Below are 22,012 nucleotides of genomic sequence, written 5' to 3' on the forward strand. Positions count from 1 at the left end.
GGTGTCCTTGATGATGCCCCAGTCCTTGCAATTTAAAGCTCCTACGTCTTCAATATCTGACTGCACTAAACCACCATGTGTGGGGGGGAAAAACCAGCAACCATTCAAGTAACATTCAGCCACCTGCCTCTTACTGCTTTTAAAAGCCCCGACAAGAACTATCTGGACTATGAAGGATGGGGAGAGATGCGTTCCGAAACAGATCGAGGAGGGGGGAAACAAAAACGAAGAACCCTAAAGCCCAGGAGGATGACGTCACGAGCAGAAGGCGGAGCCTTTGCAAAGACGTCAGAAGCCCTGCTGAGCCGCCTCGGTGAAGTCCCGGGAGAGGCAAAGAGGTGTAGTTCCGGCCCGTCGTCGTCACCCTGGAAACCAGAACGCACAACACGGCGCATCACAGAGAGCACAGAACGCTGCTCTTCTGACCAGCCCCTGGAGTCTTAAAGGGGCCGCCGCCCCTGCGCGATGTTTTTGCAAGGAGCAATTGGGTGCATCGCGTTATGGAAGGCGCTCCCGGGAACCTGGAGGAGGATCACGATGAAGCCGAAGAGCCAGGTGTTGCTCGGGGATCCGTGGCCAAGAATATCGGTGCCATGGAAAGAATCGGGAGTGGGGGGGGGGTCCGAATTCGCGAGAGAAGACGTTTCTCTCTAATCTGACCTCTTTTTAGGTTGAGTCTAAACCGAGGTTTGGGTTCAGACTCTTCTGAGGCAAGGATCGGCTGTCACGTGCAGGAGCGATTCAGTTCAAGGAACTATGCGCGCGCATCGCCAAATTCATGCTTTGTGAATGGAGTCGGGACCATTTGAGTGGGCTGTCAATCTGTGTCTCCTCAAGATGCCCGTCCGGAAAAATATCTCCTTGGGGGCGGGTTGGCATTGAAAAAGCTGCAAGGTGGTGTATTAGAATAATTCACATGCACAATAATCAATATGCTCTCCCCCAGCCATCTTAATTCTTCACTGTCTCTCCCACAAACAAACAAAATGTAGCTGATACATGTTTCACCCATCCTGTTTTCATTCCTCAAAGGAATAGCAGAAAAAGCAACAGAGCCCTTAAAAGCGAACACATGTATTTACAGCATGCGTTTTCATGAGCTGTAGCCCACTTCATCAGATGCAGGACGTACTACCCAGAATTTTAAGTATATATGTGGTACTCACAGTTGGGATAATATTGTAACAGTGAGGTCAGGTGGAACTTCAGTGCCAAAAGTACCAAGTGACCACATTCCAAATTGGGCATATATTTGTTATAGTTTCATCTGTCTTGCCTTGTGATCTAAAGCAAATTGCAGCACTGCCCTTAAAGTCACCAATTTGGCTTTCTTCAAAGGGCATAAGACCGTCTTGTGCAACATCAGGGGTGGATGGTTGCCATGTGTATCAAAAGTGTAAGGGTATCTCAGGAAAGAGAGAGTATGAAGGCTTCATTTGTGAAGTTGAATTCATTTTGCCAACTATGGAATTATTTGCAAAAATGACAGCATCATGCTTTGACTGCAAGTCCTCTAATTATTATCCATGTACAAAAACATCCCCATATTAGCTAGGTCCTATTTTAAATTAAAGAGCAGGAGGCTCGAATAATGTTACAGAAAAGCTGTACATTAAAAATACAAGACAAAACATAAACACCCAATCTTACTGACATTTTGGTAGGTGTTTTCAGACTTTGCTTCATTCTGGGAAACACCCTCTTCCTTGTCAACAAATGCAACGCAGAACATTGTGGGGATATATTGAGAAAATGAGAGGAGTCTAGTGCATTTTACAACTTCTATATATTATTCAAATTTTGTTTTTCATTTATTTACCACTGAAATGAAGACAGGAGGGCCTGGCATGCTCTGGTCCATGGGGTCACAAAGAGTCGGACACGACTAAACGACTAAACAACAAGAAATGAAATTATGCTGGTTTAAACCCAACTTAATGACCTAATGAATTTTAATGGAAAGCAGTGGCTGATCCTGTGCATATTTGCTTGGTCATACTTACTTCCAAGTAAACATAACTAACTTTAACTGGAGTGGGGCTACAGTTCACCAGAATTTTAATTATTTTGCTTTTATTATTTTATTATTTTGGTACAGAATTTACTGAATGTATTTACTGAACACTGCAGAGAAACTAAGGAGGCTCTGTCTAATTTAGTTACATTGTAATAGATTGTGTACATGTGCTGTTATATTGCAACCTTATGTTATTACAGTACTTATTGTATTTTTGTGTTATAGTCACATTTGCATATATTTGCTGGTCAGTGACTGTAATAAAGATCATTCATTCATTATTCTGCTTCCCACCTGAAATGTTCATCTAATTACTGGAAACTATGAGTTTAGGAACATGTTACCAATGAATTTAACTACATATGTTTGTGTTCAACAGGCAGTAAAGATGCTGGAGGCTCGCCAATGGATAATTCTGGGAGGTAAATGGAAACCCTGTTTTTATTTGCTTTTATTTTTTGGTAAAGTGTAAAATGTTCTACTTACATACTGTCCTAAACCACTTAAAGTGCTTTCTGGACGGTTTACAGTTTAATTGTGCAGGCTACACATTCCCCACCCCACCCCCCAGCGAGCTAGGTACTCATTTTATTGACCTCAGAAAGAGAGAAAGCTAAGTCAGTCTTGAGCCAGCTACCTGAGCTGTGAGCAAAGGATTGACTGCAGTGGTAGTTTTGCAATGGATAAAGAAAGAATAAGAATATGAAAGTCCTCCGAAAACATGGCTAGCCATCCAATAGAATTAACTGAGAGTAGGTTCAAGAAACAGGTCAGGATAATTTTTTTCCTACATCAGAAAACTTGTGAGGCATAATCCTCACGCATAGTCATGCAGACACAACTTGACATTACACCCACAAAGTAAGGTAAAGGTTCCCCTTGACATTTAGTCCAGTCGTATCCGCCTCTAGGGAGCGGTGCTCATCCCCGTTTCCAAGCCATAGAGCCAGCATTTATCCAAAGACAGTTTCCGTGGTCACGTGGCCAGTGTGACTAGACATGGAATGCCGTTACCTTCCCACCAAGGTGGTACCTATTTATCTACTTGCATTTACATGCTTTCGAACTGCTGGGTTAGCACCCATAATAGCTACCTAACTACCAAGGCAGAAGTGTTATCTGTAAAGCACTTCCACTGGCTCATTGTGCAGTAGTTACAATGGAAATCCTGCAGCCAGTTGTGCAATCGAAATGCGCAGTTCCCTATCCATGTACCCAGCACATGTACACAGGTGTAATTTTGTGTCATATGTATATGAACAGAATTTTGCCTTTTATATTAATTGCTGGAAATGCAGCAACAGCCACTTGTAGATAACTATTAAGGAGTGAGGTATAAACACAGAATAGAGATAATAATGCCATAACTGAAAATCAGAGGTCCATATTCAGTGGCAACAGGCTTTTGAATAGGGCCATATTTCTGGTAGAATTTTTTGCCCACCTGCAGCCAACGGAATACTGTATAAGTAAATAGAGGACAAGAGAATGTTTATGAACTTTGGCAGTGACCTCAGTACACCAACAAGAAAGGAGAACTCAAAGGAACAGAACAGGGAAGAAAGACAGACCCCTGACACCCTACAGTCTTTCTTTCTTTCTTTCTTTCTTTCTTTCTTTCTTTCTTTCTTTCTTTCTTTCTTTCTTTCTTTCTTTCTTTCTTTCTTTCTTTCACCCTAAAGTCTTTCTTTCTTTCTTTCTTTCTTTCTTTCTGTCAGAGTGTTGCACAATTTAAAAGTATGGATGTATATGACATATGGGTAAAATTAAAAACAAATGAAAATGTTAAGAGAATTAGACTATTTTTGTTAAGTTGTGACAAATGCATGCATTCATCCATACACACATGTGCACATACAGCATGAGTATGGAACTAAATTGTAAAGAAACATTAAAAGGGCATAGCCCAGGCACCAATGGAAGTCCCTCACTTTGCAGTGTAACTTAAAAAAACCATACGGACAGTGGCCGCTAGAGCTTCCTAATTTCACGCAGAGGTCCTTCCTAACACCTGTTTTTGGCATAGTCCAAGGGAAATCTTTGGCTTCATTGGGCATTTCAGATGTTAATCTTCTCCTTCGGTGCCCACTCAGTCTTCCTGAAATGTTAATTTCAGTTTCCCTTTACTGGCACAATGCCTTTTCAAAAAATCTTTCCACTTTTCACCCTTAGATTACCAGATTGAACATGACGGATCCATGTTGGGTGCTGCTCTACCCAGTGGGTGACCGTGGACTATTTGTTCCACCCTGTGGTTGCCGCAGGGCTTCACAAAAGTCCCTGACTCCATCTATTCTTCCACATTTGTCTGAAGATAGCACACAGCCCTACTTTCATTCTTTATAAATAAAACGAACGGTATGGGACAAAGTCGCACTGGCCATGTGACCACGGAAGATTGTCTTCGGACAAACGCTGGCTCTATGGCTTGGAAACGGGGATGAGCACCACCCCCTAGAGCTGAACACGACTGGACAAAAATTGTCAAGGGGAACCTTTACCTTTACCTTTATGGGACAAAACTTCATGAGATAAAACCACGGGCATTCACAGTGCTATCAACAACAGTAGCAACAGAGATGTATTATAGCAACAATACAACATAATCGGTTGTTCTTAATATTGTCAGCCACCTGATGTCCTCTTGAGGAGAAGGGCAGAGTACAAATATCTGGAAGGAAAGAAAGATGGAGCAATGGACGGATGGACAGATTCATGCATTGGCTAAAATCCTGTTGCTTAGAATAGTAAGTTGCAACTAGAATAGGCCCATTGAATCAACAGAAGTTATGAATGAGTTGACTCACCAAATCCCAACTGATCCAATGGGCCTACTTTCATTGTGACTCAATGTTAACCAGCGGAATTTCAGCTGTACCTGCTGGTTAGCTTGGTGGTTTAGGTATCTAGCTGTGGAGTCAGAGGTTGGGAATTTGATTCTGCATTGTGTCTCCTTGACAGGGGCTGAACTGGATGATCCAAATGGTCCCTTTCAGCTCTGTAGTTCAAAGATGATGATGATGATTGTTATTATAGTTCCAAAAAACTATACGTGATTTCTTTCCAACATAGGGTTCCTGAAAGTCGCATGGAAAAACCACAGAATGACAACATTGAGGTGGATGCAGCTGAGACTATGGAAGGGGCAGATATGAGAAGAGGTACTACATCTCTGCTACTTTTGAACTGGACTGAGAATGTCCTGCATTTGGAGTATGCCAGGGAAGGTGATGAGTACTTTGAGACTCATCAGTTTATAACAGGGTTTCAATTTTCACAGCTGCTCAGGTCAATTACATTTTGCTTGGTTTCCTGCTACTGTTCTTCACCCAGCTATGTTTCACATAAATCTCCAAGTTAACTGCATTCTCTCTGTAACCCTTCTGGGTCCATGGAAAATCTGTTTGCTCTCCTTGAATTCCTTATACTGGTTGAACAACTGACAGAGCTGCAAAATGAACCACACAGGTAGTGGAAGCCCTCCAAGTGTTAGGTAACAGGGCACATTATCCTCAGCCATTGAAGTACAGTAGTTGTTCTGGCTGTGAATGGTGATAGTTGTACACAACACCTTAGAAAAGTACTAAGTTGAGGAAGGCTGACAGTCCAAGCCCTGGTAGGAACCGTTTTAAGGAAGGAGTATAAGGTGGGGTCAGGCCAAAGGTGTTCTTCTGAAGCTGTGAAACAATTTCCTTGGACTCGTATCTAAAAAGAAACATCCCTGTCTTGGTATCACTATTATCAGCATAAGAACAACAGGTTGTTTTCCTTTTTAAAGTATAGATTCATTGAACAGATGATCACATTGAAAACTAGATTTTTTTTTATTTAGTGGTTGAGTAGGAAAAAATTGATGTGAAAGCTATGTGTTTGTTTAACCATGTATTATCATGTTTTGGGTGTTAATGGTGCTTCTATAAACAGGTTCTGAAGATCATCCAAGAAGAGTGAAAAGTACAGAACAAATATCTTCAGCTAGGTAACAATAACAATAAGACATCTTGTGCTGTTCATAATTATAGTGGGATTTACCCTATTACATTTGCACTCTTTTGGAACAAAATTTCTGTGATTCCTTAGAATGTGTTCAGACATTGTATTAGAGTTTTTCCTTACTACATTGTGGCTGAAATCCTGTTGCACCACTACTTAAAAGGAGCAATTGCTGGGACTGAATTTCCTCAGGTTGAGAAATCTCCATAAATATTGTCTGTTGCATCCTGTGTCATAAGGCTCAGGATACGACAGATAATGTCTACAGAGATCTATTAGCTTACAGTATTTCACCTCCAGCAGTTACGCTTTTTTAGTACCAGCACAATAGGATTTCAGCCTGTTTCTTATTCAGACAGTTCTATGATGAGCACTGGAAAATGGAGTGCCAATCAAAATTAGGGATGTTGCAGTAGCTAGATTGATGAATCCCATGGGAAAACATGCTTCCTTTATTAGCTTTTAAAGTGCATCACTGCTTACAAGATGAAGGCTCCTAATATTATTTTCAAATACTGAATGTTATTTAACATATATCCTTCCTTTGCTTTATGGCCTGATCCAGTTATTGATGCAAGTATTCAGTGGGATAAATGACCATGTCATTACTGTAGTATAGAACTGCCACAAAATGTTACAACATATCTTCCAATGCAAATTGAGTGTTCTTGTTCAGAATTCCAACCAGACATTCTCTCCAAGCTGGGACTTCTGTCTTCCCATTCCCACAATATTCTTCTTACATTTTTGCTATACATCTGATGGCTATCGAGAGTGCATTGTTTTTCTTGGTTTTTAACAAATATTTTGTCTTGCTGCAAGACCTCAGGTTCTCCTAAGCATACTGATACCTTGTTTGTTTCTCAATGTCCTCATTTGGCTTCATTCCTGCTGACACTCAGCACTTGAGTTTGTTCTTTGAAAGAATGATATTGCAACTGAACTGAAAACATGTTTATTTCTTATTGGCTGTGCTGTAGTCAGGTTCAGAATCCCTTGGGAACTGACAATGGCAGTTACTAATGCCACGTTTGTATTATGACTCAGTCAGTTTAGCAACATGTGCATTTTTACAATAAAACACAAGAATTATTTTCCAGGGTGCAGAAGTGCATAGAAGAATGTCAGCATACATTGCAACACAGTATACATTAAAATAATTCACAAGTACAGGATTCTATGGAGATGGAATATCCACTTGTACACAGATGCTGTGACAGAGCAGAATCCAACAGTAGGCTTCTGCTAGCAGAGTGCTGGGATCCAAGAGAACTGTGTAGTGGGTAGTTCTTCCTACATAACAGTGGTTCCCAACCTTGGATGCCCAGATGTTTTTGGGCTGCTAGTAGCGAAGGCTTCTAGGAGTTGCAGTCCATGAACATCTGGGGACCACTACTCCACACCAAAGTTTCTTGCTACTCTCTGTGCTCCCCCCACCAGCAATAAAGGGCTGGACCCCACTACCCTGAGCCAGTTTCCAGGTACCATGTATAGTGAAAGGGTGAGGCAAGAGAAGAATATCCCAAAGATTATTTTCCAGTAGAATGCTGAATTTTTATCCCATACTGTGTTGAGTTGCTTTAATTTTCCATCACTTGCTGTTGGTCTTAAATGTTAATACACTGTCATTCTGTTTCCTTAGGTCTGAAGGAAGTCCAGAGCCAGGATCAGAGAGTACTGCCTCTGTTGAATTAACAGAGTTATCTTCATTCCAAACCACTGAAGCATCATCATTGAGCACAGGTCATATATATTTTTACATCCTCACAGTTTTGTGCACTAAGAAGACAGTTTAGGTCAGTGTTCTAGACAAAACACCTGAGCTCAACTGCATTTTAAAAAGTGTGCCAATTGGGCCCAAACAGGAACAGCTAGATGTAGTGATATGAATAGACTAGGAAATAAAACTAATAATTAAGGGGAAAGTGGGATCGGACAAGGAAACAGGATCGCATTGGATTGGACCGAGAAGGCTTGCTCCATTGCATGCAATCTTGTTTCTATGCACATACAACTTGATCCCCATCGCTCCAGCGAGATCCAAAGCAAGAGTAGTCCTGCCACTGAACCCAAAAGTTCAGATGTTCATGGAGCAGGGTCAGGCTGGTTTGTGATTTCTTCTACATTTTATGGTCCTGGGAAAGCAGATAGGACCAGACTGGGTGGGGGTGGGCTGAAACCCAACTCATTTGAAGAACAGTGTTTCTCACTTTTAAACCTCAGTGTCCAGTGTGACACAGTTGTTAAGCTAGATTTTGAGAGACCTGGGTCTATTAATGTGATGCACTTTTGCAGAAGAGTACAACACAATAGTGTAGTTACATAATAGCTACTGCTAGGGGCAATGGGCACTCAGGTTAAATGTCATTGTTGTCAGGGTAGAATTACTCATTTTGTTATATATGTGTATGTTTGTTTTTATGAGAGGTAATGTATTAATATTTGCCACTAGAATTAGCCATCTATGCATGTAACTCATTTGGTTTGTGCTCAGCAGGAACCAAAGGCTTTCCAAAAATATTGGGAACAGTTAGAAGAGAAAGTAGTGCTGCTGTATACGAATTAAGCAGGTGAGCCTTTGGAAAGCATTGCTTTCCAAAAGGGAGTTTGTTCAAGTCAAGCTTGAGTAATTATATAAAAGGTTCCATCTGCGTTGATAGTGATGGATTCTTTTCTTTTAGATGATAGTCAGAGAGGTGGGAAGACTTCACTTGCAGTCTTTGAAATAAAGCAACATTCTACCCTGGACTGCAGTTCCCATAATACTGTATCTAGTCAATATGGCCAGTGGCTGAGGTTGATGGGAGTTGTAGTCCAGCAGACTGGAAGGCAAGATGCTTAAGAAGGGCTGGGATATTTTCATGGGTTGCAGGAGTATGCTTTGGAGACTGAAAGGCAAAACCCATCACAGGTTTATGTTCAGTAACAAAATCAGTTTAATGTAATTTGGAGTATTTTTCCAGGCACACGCACTGTTGGCCATTCCTTTAAGGATGTACCTTTAACAACTCTGGTTTGTAGAAAGAACACAAACTGTGAGGTTTGTAGTCATTTCCAAAATTAATAAAGGTGGCAGTGGGTTAGCACTGCCAATATTAGGAGATTTCGTATCCTAGATATAAATGCAGTTTCCTGTCTTGTTTGCTGATAAAATTTCTTCTGCTAGTTTGTATTTCCACTAGTTCAAAGCAGTGGGCAATAGAGATAGCACATGAGCATGAAAAGTAACAAAGAGCCTTAGAGGGGTTTTAAGTTTGTGGATTTATTTATTTATTTGAGACATAAACTAATTATTCAGCTTGGTTACACATGTTATGTTTTGTCTGTTGAAAGGGAGGCCCTGGATACCATGGCTGCTGATACAAATCAGCAACCTTTGGGATTATCTGTCTCAATACAGACAGATGCAAGCTGGCTTTGTGACCATGTCACAAAGAAGAAAAAGAGAAGGGGTAAGTAGAAGGCTTACTACTTACTGTTTAAAAATGGAAGAAATATTTGCGGCAATAGAACATAGAACTTGGGCCGGATTGTGTGCTCACCTGGACAAGTGTTTTGTATTGTAATTGGAAGGCCTCCCCAAGGGTTTCAGACAGAGATCCTTCCTATCTCTTGGTAACGGTGTTTGTTGAAGTAAAGATGCATGCTCTTCAACTTGGAAGGAACTTTTTGCATGCTAGCTAACCTGTGCTAGCCTTTACCCCAGGCAACAGGCCCTCCCAAAGGTACAATCAGACTTCCTACTTTGAACAAGCTACACCTGGGGTTTGAATCAGAGCTTGGAGGTCACACATTAAAAGCAATGATATTACTAGTTGCATGTTTTTAGAATGAAGTCAATATTCATTATTTTTAAACATTTTAAATCAGCAATATTGGCACTACATTTTTTAAAATAATGTGCAAGTTACCCATCAAAACAACATTTTGGGAAAATTTTGCAGCATTTAGAAGTTTTTTGGTATTTCAACAGATTTGTAAAAAGATCATTTTTAAATTTACACATTAGCAATGCACTGTATGTGGGAGGAATCTAAGTTTCCAAAAGGTAATATAAGGGGATGCCTATAAGGACCTTAAGGAAGTTTTAGTTCCTCCAATTGCTGAACTGGCAATTGATCAACACTCCACTAATGTAGAGTTGATAAAAGAACATATCTCATTAATTCTTAGACAGTGTCACTGACAGCTGGTGTTTCCAGTTACAATTCGAGTGCTAGTATATACATGAGCCCACCCCATATGGTATTTCTCTGACTATATTGTAGTTAGACTGATGGTAACCAGAGGCTTCTCTATGGTTTAGGCAGGAAGTTAAACAGGATGATTCTTGGGAATCTCTTCCAGTTCTACAGTTCTGTGATTCTATGTAAGACCCGCCTGCAGAATATTTTCCTCAGGACACTCCGCTGGTGCTGGGTTATGTGTCTTGTTGGTACCTGGGCTTTAATTTTCTCAGGTTTTTTAAAACATTGTTTAGACAGGTTTTAAGCCTGCTGACACATTTGTGTTATTTCTTATTTTAATTGTATTTTGATTTCCCTCTCTTTATGAGAATCCTAAGTATTAATAATAAGAACCCCTTTATGAGTTGTGAAACTGAAGGGTAGGGAGTTATATAGAAAGTAAATACTACTCTAGTAGGAACTTAGAAGCAATAGTTAAGATACGTGACTGGAAGCATTTTGGAGGAGCCTTCTAAATTCAGCTTCTGACCACTTTAAAACATACAGGGCAGAAAGGTTTATTTTTAGAGGAATATATGGTAAGCATTCCTTGGGAGTGTTTGACAGAGTATGAGGAGAGTTGTGTATACGTGCATTCCTTAGGCAATACAGAGAACTGTATTTATGAAATACATTTAGCCTGGCTTCTTATTCCTTTGGGCCTCACAAGAGAAACACTCAAAATCCCTTCTGCTTCTTCCAAAGAAACATGTCCCAACTGGAGGTGTCATTGTGGCATCATCAGTATTATCAAACACTAGTGAGAACAAATTCCCATGGAAACAACCATACAATACATACAGCTGATTGCAGCCAAAGTGAAACAAGAGATTTCAGCCCTGGCATAGTAAATCACTTGTGATTAATCTATTTTATTTAGGATTTTGAGCTTTCTTTCTTTCTTTGTCCATCTAGCTACATGATAGACAATTTTGGCGGGGGGGGTTGCCACTCCAAAAACAAAATAACATATGTACAATACAAAAATACAAGTAGTGTAAATGTATTAGCTGATGGGAAAAAAGTGACTGATAATGATGTGGGAATGAAAATGAATAGTCCAGCTGCCCCCAGAATTCAAAACTTTGAGCAAGAATACTTATTTCTTCTCCCATCCCCCACCCAACACACTCACTCCAGAGTCAACAGTTCTTCAGCCCAGATTGTTCAACAGTGCTTTCAGAGATGGACACAATCATTCTAGGGTAGCCTTGGCCAACGAATAGGTCTACACCTACCATCATTTCCAGCCAACAAAACATCTAGAACAGGAGTGGGTAGGAGGTGGGCCACTAACCCACCACTACCAGCTAGTCCAAAATTTTTATTTAGTTAACACAGAGACATACATACACACAAAAATGATTATATTTGTTCCTGAGTCCTCCAAGAATCATGGTTTTTATTCTAGTGAGATTGGGGAGGTCTGGAGCAGACTTTGATGTTTGTTTTCTTCATTTTTTCTGGTTTTTGTTCAAATTTGGGACCTAAGCCCACAAAAGTTGTCTAGTCTGGAGGGTAAGAGATTGGAAAACACAGTTCTAGACCATGTGGGACAAATCATAAGAATTTGTCAGGTTTATGATATGAGTGGCAGTGTATGTCAGGTACTATCCAGTATGTTCTTCATAACAGGAATCAATTTGAAACAAAGCTACGTGAACTATTTGTGTTTGAAAATATTAGCACAGGAGCCAGTTTGATTCCCAGTGATGTAAAGCTAATTGAGTCTATTTAAAGCTCCCACCAGATACAACAAGATAATACTCATGGACAAAACTATAGTATTGCACTTCTAGAGAACAAATCTTTTTCCTAGATGTGCAGTTATAATGAAAAGTGGGCCAAGTATTGAACAGACGAAGGCGCTTTGGAAATCCTGAATTTTTATCTCTCTGAAAGTTCCGCTTTTCCCTGGCTAGAAAGTTTTTTTCAGTCCCTTTCCAGTGCTAGATCAATGTTTTGCCAAGCCCTACATGCAGCACACAGTCTTTTTAAGTTCTATGTCCATATCTATAGAAGGCCCATATTTTCCTGTAAAAGATAATCCGCTCTTCAGGTATGAATCCATAGTTTTATTTTGGGTGTAAAATCTAACATGGGTGTAAAATCTAAAATATATTGTCCAAAATCTCGTTGTTTAGCATAATAAATCACACTACAGTAGGACCATTGAATCAATGGTGGTTTAAGTGAATGAGCTCTGTTCTACATAGGCCTTGTTTTCAAAAAGAGAGAAAAATGAACTACTTACATATTAAAAATAAAATCAGCTGGCTGTCATGCTTACTTTGCTTTCTTTTCAGCTCCAAGGAGCAAGCAGAAGCTTCCTCCTGAGAATGGTAAACTGATTATTTCAGACATAAATTTGTTCTTCCTCTTGAGCTTTTATGTCAAAGCCTGTGTGAGTCCAAAACAATAATGCTATCAAAATGGGTACGCAAGCCCAGAGTCCATCATCCCATACTCAGCTGTAGATTCCTTGAGTGCCCTTAAGTCTGTGGCTATTTCTCTGTCTTCTTTTCTGCAATATATAGCAGGAATTTGAACTCACTTTACACTGATGTAGTGGTGGCAATCAGTGAAACAAGAATTGAAAAACACATGACATGATAAAATCAGAGAGTTTTTTTCTTCTTGACAGAACAATAGGCAGAAGAACAATAGGCAGTCTGAAAGAGAGAAAACTGCTGATACAGTTCAACTGTTGCCTTTGGCAAACAGGTTTTGCAGGAAAAACAGTAAACATTGTGACACTTTAAAGACTGACAAGTTTTATCGGGAATGAGCTTTTATTGACTATAGTTAGCATCTGATGAACTGGGCTGAATGCCAATAAAAGCTTATGCCAGTACAACTTACTAGTCTTTAAGATGTCACAAGACTCTTAGTTGTTCTTGCCAAAACAAATTAATGTAACCATCCAGAGTAGTGCCTCAGCACTAATGGGAGCGGGATATAAAATGAAGAAATAAATAAATAATAAATAAATAAGTGTTCAGAAGGTTTAGTTGTTTAAGAAACCTGAAAACAACTGAGGTGATAGTAGGGCTTAGAAATACTAATTTTTTGGACTACAACTACCAAATTCCCCTCACACACAATAAATCCTTTTCCAAGAGCTCGGTTGCAGTGGGACAAAAAGAGATGTGCTGGCTATGAGAAACAATGCCTCTCTTCAGCCATATCCAGGACTCTTAATTCCTCTGGTTCCAGCCTCTCCAAAGCAGCATTCCCACTGTCTGGAAGGCTTTTCTAGAGGAGAGCCATGCAAAGTGCCTTTTGCAGCTACTTTGAGAGAATATCTGAGGACTGCAAAGGGGGATCCACAGGCTTTTCTACCACAGCCTTTGGCATGATGCATTGCCTCCCTTCTAATTTTGGAGGTGACACATCTGTTACTTTCGTAATTCAGAGAGGGGAGTTCGGAGGTTGGATCGCTACATTCAGGGGTGGGGTGCTTCTGTCCTCAGGAAGGGGGATCCAAATAGATCCTGTCACTCCTGATATGCATTTGAAAGATACTGTACTTCCATATGGCTGAGTTGTGTGTTCCACTTTCCTGGTGTCACAGACAATGGAACGTGTAAGGCAGTGGCCCCCAACCTTGGGCCTCCAGATGTTCTTGGACTTCAACTCCCAGAAATCCTGGCCTGCAGAGGTGGTGGTGAAGGCTTCTGGGAGTTGCAGTCCAAGAACATCTGGAGGCCCAAGGTTGGAGACCACTGGTGTAAGGCATCCCTGTAAAAGGTGAATGGTTCTTTCTTCACATGGGCTGCATAGCTTGTATTGCAATAATCCTATATTTGCCATGCAACCAGCTGGGCATGAGCTGTTGCCCACAGTCCTTCCATTCAACAAGGGACTGTGTAGACATTCTAAATAAGAATAATCTAGATAGGTTTTATGATTCTGACATGAAAAACAAGAGAATACTTGATTTCTTAATTCATTCTTCTTGTTGATGTTTAGATATCTATGCTGTCATGTCCGATGACCTCAGCTGCTTAGACATTTTGTGCGATACGGAGGTATTGAACACTTGTGGTCATTACAGATTGGGAATGTATGTCCTATCTGTGCTGTCTTGCCTTCATCTTCTCCCTCACCCCTCATAATCAAATGAAAGTTAAAGAAATGTAAAGTCTTAAAGTACTTCCAGTCATGTATATATTCCCTCTAATACCACAGATCTTATCCCTGTCTATATTTATATCACTTCCTGGGGAAGTGATATATACTGATATCTAGTTTGTGGGTTATCCAGGAACAGCTACTGGCCAATGCATAGGAACATAATTCTGGAGAACATGAGCAATATTACATGGCTCTTAGTATGCTGTTGTTCTGTAGAAACTGCCCCCCCCCCCCCGGGTAAAGTTCTGGGCAAGGAGGTCTGAGATTTCAAACTACATTATTTTTTACTGTGTATTGTTGTTTGTTCCTTTTTTGGTGTTTTAGTTTAAAGAAGATTTCCTAAGGTTGTTTCAGGAATCACTGCGCACACTTTCCAGCGTTGGGCCACCAACTATCTTAGCATACAGACCAGAATCATCAAGAGGAGATATAAGTATAGAGGTGACCATTCTTTCCATTCAATAGTTATATATGTATTGCGGTTATGCACAAGAATTTGTGCATTTTCCTTTACAGAGCAGAGCAAACTTTTGATCATTCTTTTTAATTTTTATTCACTGTTCGTTTAGTAAATGTGAAGGAGTTGTGTCTCTCTTAAGGAGCAGTGAGTATGTCATTCAGGCCGGGAGCAATTTATTCTGTAAAAATAATTTTTACAACACATACATGAGAGTTGAGACAAATGTGCTCCTCCAGATTTTGTGATGCTAGAGCTCTTATCATCCCAAAGCACCATGCTGGTGGAAATCTGAGTTCCAGAAACCTCTGGAGTATCACAGGTTTTGCACTCCAGGTTCTCCTGATCGAAATGTTTGGATCTCTGTGGGCTGGCTAATCTTCCACCTCTTGCAAGACTGACAGATTATATTTGTTAAGACTTAACAGGACATCATTCAACAGTAATCTTTTTTACCTCTAAAATTTTTAGTTGTTGTCCTAAATTGGAGAACATTGGCAGCTGATCACGTCCTCAATCCCCTTTGCTCATCCAATCCCAGTGCAATGATTCCATTATCCGAAGTGCCTGCTACTGCATTATCTTTATCTGATAAGATTCTGCTCCATTTTGAACAAGTGTCTTTGAAACACAGTGAAGTATCCTAAAAAACTCTGCCTTAATTCATGTAATTTTGTGAAAATAAATGTACATAGGTTGCCGTATCTTTTTTTTTTTTTTGTCCAGTGCTGCAAAATCAGCTTGGGAAGAGGGGATGAGCAGCAATGCAGAGGGGATGAGCAGCAATTTTGAGTGGCACATTTTCAGGAGAAGGGTAAAGACGCCCTTTTCCCATTGGTGCTAGTCCTTTGCTTAAGATTTCAAGATTTCAGCTTCCTCTGGATACTTTTCCTTCTGGAATTGTGGAGCTGTCAGAAAAAATAAACCCTGCAAATATATTAGATGTGTAGCATAGCCTTGAAGAATAAGCGGTAGGTTTTGCTGAAAAAAAGAGAAAACCATGTGTGGTGTGGTCCTTGTGAAACCTCATAACCTTTGATTGCATGAAGGCTGGGGTATAAGATTAAATGTTCCCCCTCATTAAAAAAAATCCTTGCTTGTGGAAAGGGGGAAATACTTTTTGGCCAAGTTTTCTGTGGAAATCTACAAGTTGCAGTTCAAAAAAGTAAGGCTTCCCATTCTAGATGCTTGAGTGAACTGTCAGATTTTAACCTGGCATCAAAACAAAGGCAGTGTCATTGATGGTCATGTGTCATGCAGAGAAGGCATTCTACACTACAGGCTGAGAAAGCATTCCATGGGATTTAAGGATGGTACACTATAAACAACCTTATCCTGCTCCTACTGCCAACCTTCCCTGCCTGGCAGATTTCCCATGAATTTTATACAGTTTGCTGTTTATCAGTGCCAGAGAGGAAAGAGTGATTTGCTGGGGGAGCAAGCCTTCCATTCAGTTCCCAGGGATCCTTATGCAGATTGAGCTCTGCTTCTTCCCAGGAAGGATGGAGATTGCTGGGATAGACATATATTTATATGTGTAAATTCCAAAAACAAGGATGGGTAACAACATTCCTGTTAGAATATAATCTACAGACTTTGTATCCTATTGTGGGAGGAGGCAAGGACAGAAAAGTTCAAAAATCATCTTGGCTACATGTTGATCTTAGCTAGCAGGATCTGTAGCTAAATTAAAGTACCAAAATGGAGACCACAGATTCTGATAACACTAGAACTAACTCCACTGAAGTTAAACGGGGAGAGACAAGAAGAAAGGGAAGCTGTGGGATTCGCTACGACAAGAATCGTGCTTAACATTATTCTACCATAATTTGATTCACTGTCCTCTGGTTTGGATTTAATCGACACCCCATCTTATTCTTTTGATCTTTCACTTCCCCTGATAAGAAATTTGATAGAAACCCATTTTAAGAAAAAGAACATTTTGAAATATGAAAAGGATGCTGCTTCCAATAAAATTAAACAGAGTAATCTGAGATTCTCTCCAGAAGCAGTGTTCGTGTAGTGTAATCATGTTGCATAGATAGATAGATAGATAGATAGATAGATAGATAGATAGATAGATAGATAGATAGATAGATAGATAGATAGATAGATAGATAGATAGATAGATAGATAGATAGATAGATAGATAGATAGATAGATAGGGAGAGTTGAAAAAGAATAGTTTTTATGAAATTTGGGGCAGATTCTTGGAATATGTATTAACAAGAGGAAAGGGGAAAGCTCCAGATCAAGAATCAATGCAGTTCTGGAGAAGAGAACAATAAAAGAAGAGGAAGAATATACAGTGGTGCCTCGCATAACGAGCGCACCGTTTAACGACGAATTCGCATAGCGATCTTTTTTTTATCACTAATGCGACCGCATTGCGATGGTTAGATAGGGCGAAGATCGCATTGCAATGATCGGTAAGCGTTTCGCTTACCGATCTTCGCATTGCGATGTTCCTAGAACAGCTGATTGGCGGCTCCAAAATGGCCACCAGACACCCAAAATGGCCGCCGCAAGTGTTTTCGCGCCCTGCCTTCGCTTACCGAGGGCGCGAAAATGGCGGCGCTATGGAGGAACTTCGCTCAACGGTGAGTTTGGGCCCCATAGGGCCCCAAGTTTAATGCGTTCCTATGGGTTTTTTCGATCCGTTTAGCGATGTTTCCTCATAGCGACGATTAATCCGGAACAGATTAACGTCGCTATGCGGGGCACCAGTGTAAGTGGAAGAAGACGAGTATAGCAAGACGTCCCGTCTATGGTGGTGGGGAACACAGTTATATTATATTTTGATTTGTGTATTTTATGTTTTTGTTTTAAATAAAAATCTAAAAGACAGACAGACAGACAGACAGACAGACAGACAGACAGATAGATAGATAGATAGATAGATAGATAGATAGATAGATAGATAGATAGATAGATAGATAGATAGATAGATAGATAGATAGATAGAAAGTAGCTCTTTATATTTGTGATATTCCTATATTATATACAGTGGTGCCTCGCTTAACGGGTGCCCCGTTTAACGAAGAATCCGCATACCGATGCGGATTTTGCGATCGCAAAAGCGATCGTATTACGATGTTACCTATGGGGAAAAATCGCTTAGCGATTTTTCCCCATAGGCACCATTTTCCCCCAGCTGATCGGCGGGGGCATCAGAAGGACCACGGGAGAGGGCTCCCCCTGCGGTCCTTCTCAAGCTCCCGCCGGTCAGCTGGGGGAAAATGCAGGTGGGAGCTTGAGCGGGGAGACCTCTTCCTCCGAGGAGGCGGCGGCGGCGGCTCATCCGAAGGCCGGGCTCGCTCCTCCCGGGCTGTGGAGGGGGAAGGGGGAAGAAAAAGACCCAGCGCTGCCGGGTGCTTGGCTCCTCCTCCCCCTTCACCTCCTTCTCTTCCAGCCGGCAGCCGGCTGCCTTGTCCCTTCCCGGGCTGTGGAGGGGGAAGGGGGAAGAAAAAGACCCAGCGCTGCCGGGTGCTTGGCTCCTCCTCCCCCTTCACCTCCTTCTCTTCCAGCCGGCAGCCGGCTGCCTTGTCCCTTCCCGGGCTGTGGAGGGGGAAGGGGGAAGAAAAAGACCCAGCGCTGCCGGGTGCTTGGCTCCTCCTCCCCCTTCACCTCCTTCTCTTCCAGCCGGCAGCCGGCTGCCTTGTCCCTTCCCGGGCTGTGGAGGGGGAAGGGGGAAGAAAAAGACCCAGCGCGGCCGGGCGCTTGGCTCCTCCTCCCCCTTCACCTCCTTCTCTTCCAGCCGGCAGCCGGCTGCCTTGTCCCTTCCCGGGCTGTGGAGGGGGAAGGGGGAAGAAAAAGACCCAGCGCGGCCGGGTGCTTGGCTCCTCCTCCCCCTTCACCTCCTCCTCTTCCTCTTCAAGCCGGCAACCAGCCGGCTTGTTCCTCCCAGGGCGGCAGCGGCGGCGGCAGGGAGAGGGAAAGGGCCTGGCGCTTGGCTCCCCCTCTCCTGCTTCTGGCTACTTTTGAAACACCCGCGGGCCAGCTGGGGGGAAATGCCAGCTGATCGGCGGTTGCAAAATGGCCGCCGCTGTTTTCAGGACGGATTCCTCGCTTACCGAGGCGGCGAAAATGGCCGCCCCTATGGAGGATCCTCGCTGAACGGTGAGTTTTTGCCCCATAGGAACGAATTAAACAGGGTTTGATTCGTTCCTATGGGGTTTTTCTTTCCGTTTAGCGATGTTTTCGTACAGCGACGTTAATCCTGGAACGGATTAACGTCGCTGTGCGGGGCACCACTGTATATAGGATGGTGAAACCTTGTGAAGGATGGTGAAACCTCAGAGGCTGGTGGCTATATATATATAGCCACCATCCTCTGTCTGATTTTAACTCTCTACTTGTATAAAGCAGAGTTTGTTCCACTCCTGCTTATTTCATAGGTACAGTACCTTTTTGTCTTATGTTGCTAGTATGTACTGAGTTTTTAATGACACTAAAGGTACCTGCCAAGTTCTACAGTAGTTTTGGTACACACTGTTCTCTCCTCACTTGGGACCTGGATTTCAGAACCTTCCTGTTATATACTGAACATTTTTATATTTTGGAGTGTGAGATTAGATGTGATACAGTAATAAACATTGAGGGCACAATCCTATGAAAGTTAAACTTTGAGTTTTACTAATTTCCAGACCAGTGAGCCCATCACATATTCAATGCTTCCATTTAAAAAATTATCAAATTTGGAAAATTCCATTAATTCTGGCGTTGGACTGTGCATGGCTCTATTCATATCATCTAAATGCTAAACTTTAGCATTTTTGGTTGTTGTGGGTTTTTTGGGCTCTTTGGCCGTGTTCTGAAGGTTGTTCTTCCTGACGTTTCGCCAGTCTCTGTGGCCGGCATCTTCAGAGGACTGGAGTAGGAACTCTGTCCATGCTCTGTTGCTGTTTGTTGGATAATTGAGTATTTATAGCTGTGGGAACAGCTTTTGTCTTTTTTCAGGAGATAGGGTGTTCAGCGTGTTTTTTTGTTGTTGTTGTGAGGGGAGAGATTATTTGTTACTGTAAGAGGGGAGAGATTATCTGTTACTGTGATTGATGGATGTCGTTAGCTGGTCTTTTTTGTGCAAAAAAGTGTCTCTTATGTTATTTGATTCTGGTATGAATGCTGCGTTTTGTGGTTCCAATAGATACCTGTCCACAACTGCAAGGTAGCCGGTATACTCCTTCAGACCCACCACAAAAATACAACAAATATTATGGACAGCAAAGGACAAAAGGGACCCCCTCACCACTGCAGAGCATGAGAGACACTGCAGACTAAAACAACCGGAAAAAGCAGCAGTAGCTGAACATGCCCTAAAACAAGCTGGACATGAAATTCTATTTCAAAATACTGAAGTACTGGACAACACCAGCAATCATTATGTTATACTGCACAGGGAAGTCATTGAAATCCATAAACATGAACAGAATTTCAACAAAAAGGAAGAAGGCCTAAAACTAAACACGGCCTGGCACCCAATATTGAAAAATACAGCCTGTAAAAGGTCAATGAACTCTACCCAGCCACAAGGACCGGGGATCATTGCACAAAAAAGACCAGTTAATGACACCCATCAATCACAGTAACAGATAATCTCTCCCCACAGCTATAAATACTCAACTGTCCAACAAACAGCAACAGAGCATGGACAGAGTTCCATACTCCAGTCCTCTGAAGATGCCGGCCACAGAGACTGGTGAAACGTCAGGAAGAACAACCTTCAGAAAACGGCCAAAGAGCCCGAAAAACCCACAATAACCATCAGATCCTGGCAGTGAAAGCCTTTGAGAATACATTTAGCATCTTTGTTCTACCAACAACTTGCTGGAACGTCCTTAGGTTGGCAACCTATGATCTGGAAGGATGTAATCTAGACTGCGGAGAAATGGCTTGCTCATTTACCTCCCTTGCTATCATGCTACAAATCCCTTGCTTAAATTACAATTATGGTGTCTGTTTTCCTCTGTTATACATTGGAAAAGTATTAAATGGAATAGGGAGCTAGGCCTATGCTAGGCCATGAAGCCTTCCCAGCTAGCCCTTTTGACTAGAGAGCCACATTTAATCATCTGTTAGATGTGGATCTGTCAGGTGGAATTCTTAGAAGGGACAATTATAGGATCTGTTGTTCAAAAAAATCTGAAACTCCCGTGTCTATTGATATTTGCACATTTCTATGGTTATGTCAAGCAAATAGAAGGAAAGCACACAACCTTATTTGTCATCCCTCACTTTTTTCTGTGGTTTTGCTGAAAATTAGTGATTGTTCTTCTTTGTAAAGTGGATGGGAATCTCTCACTCCTTATAAATCAATTTTTAATCTATATCTAACATCTTTGAGAACAGAACTACTATTCTAGCAGCTTGAACATTGCCCTCTGCTGATCATGTCATATAACAGGACACTAAATAACTACTGCTTTCTCTTGGGAAAGCCTCACAAAACCAAGTACAGTAGTTGTTTATTTTCTTATGCCATTTGCAGATAAACATGGACTTCTGTATCATTTGTCATAACTCTTTAAGTATTTATTTATTTATACCTTGCCTTCTGGCCAAAAAGGAAAAATAATCAAAGATACAATTATTTATTGAGAAGCAGTCTTATTAAAAACATGACACTGAATCAAATATAATGCAATTTAAAACACAATAATAAAAGACATAGGTGCCAGCTCTCAACCTATTAGACCTGCTGGGGAGGAAGCAAAAGCACAATGGATGCACCCCTGACAGGAAGTGATGTATCTAATAGGAACTTGCCTGTGTCAATGTTCTCTGTGGGGCTGTTACACCAGAATGAGGCTTCTCTGCTGTTGTCTGTAGCAGCATGGGATAACTGTGTTGCTGAACACCCTGCACTGGTCACTTACTTGCTACTGCAGTCCTAACAGGACCAAACTGGACTCTTTTCTTCCTAATCATTTCTAAACATTAATTAATTTGTGGACAGCAAATGTGGCCCCCATGGTTTTTTTTCTTATTTCCACTGTGAGTAAATGAAAATGATATCATTGGGACTCTGAGGAGGGTCACATGTTACAAAAACGGCACATTTTCTAATTATTCCACCCACATTTGCAGATCTGGTGAAATAGAATATTTCTCTTCTTTTAAAAAAAGCTCTTTTGTTTCATTCTCTTTTCTTCTGTCTTAAATTTTGTGTCAAGAAGATATGGG

The 22,012-nt window shown here is 41.4% G+C and overlaps 1 protein-coding gene across 1 annotated transcript in view; it reads left to right on the top strand.

Annotated features, from left to right (window-relative positions):
* Positions 1–274: 274 nt before the first annotated feature.
* Positions 275–22,012, top strand: part of ERICH6 (glutamate rich 6) — a 41,602-nt gene continuing 19,864 nt past the window's right edge. Inside the window, exons 1-10 of the mRNA XM_020781843.3 lie at positions 275–555; positions 2,397–2,439; positions 5,090–5,178; positions 5,942–5,996; positions 7,653–7,753; positions 8,508–8,580; positions 9,344–9,462; positions 12,543–12,578; positions 14,209–14,267; positions 14,698–14,814. Coding sequence (XP_020637502.3) covers positions 501–555; positions 2,397–2,439; positions 5,090–5,178; positions 5,942–5,996; positions 7,653–7,753; positions 8,508–8,580; positions 9,344–9,462; positions 12,543–12,578; positions 14,209–14,267; positions 14,698–14,814 — 747 coding nt within the window. The 5' untranslated portion in view covers positions 275–500. The remainder of the gene's footprint in view (positions 556–2,396; positions 2,440–5,089; positions 5,179–5,941; positions 5,997–7,652; positions 7,754–8,507; positions 8,581–9,343; positions 9,463–12,542; positions 12,579–14,208; positions 14,268–14,697; positions 14,815–22,012) is intronic.

The sequence above is a fragment of the Pogona vitticeps genome, chromosome 3 (genome assembly GCF_051106095.1).
Source record: "Pogona vitticeps strain Pit_001003342236 chromosome 3, PviZW2.1, whole genome shotgun sequence".
NCBI lineage: Eukaryota > Metazoa > Chordata > Lepidosauria > Squamata > Agamidae > Pogona > Pogona vitticeps.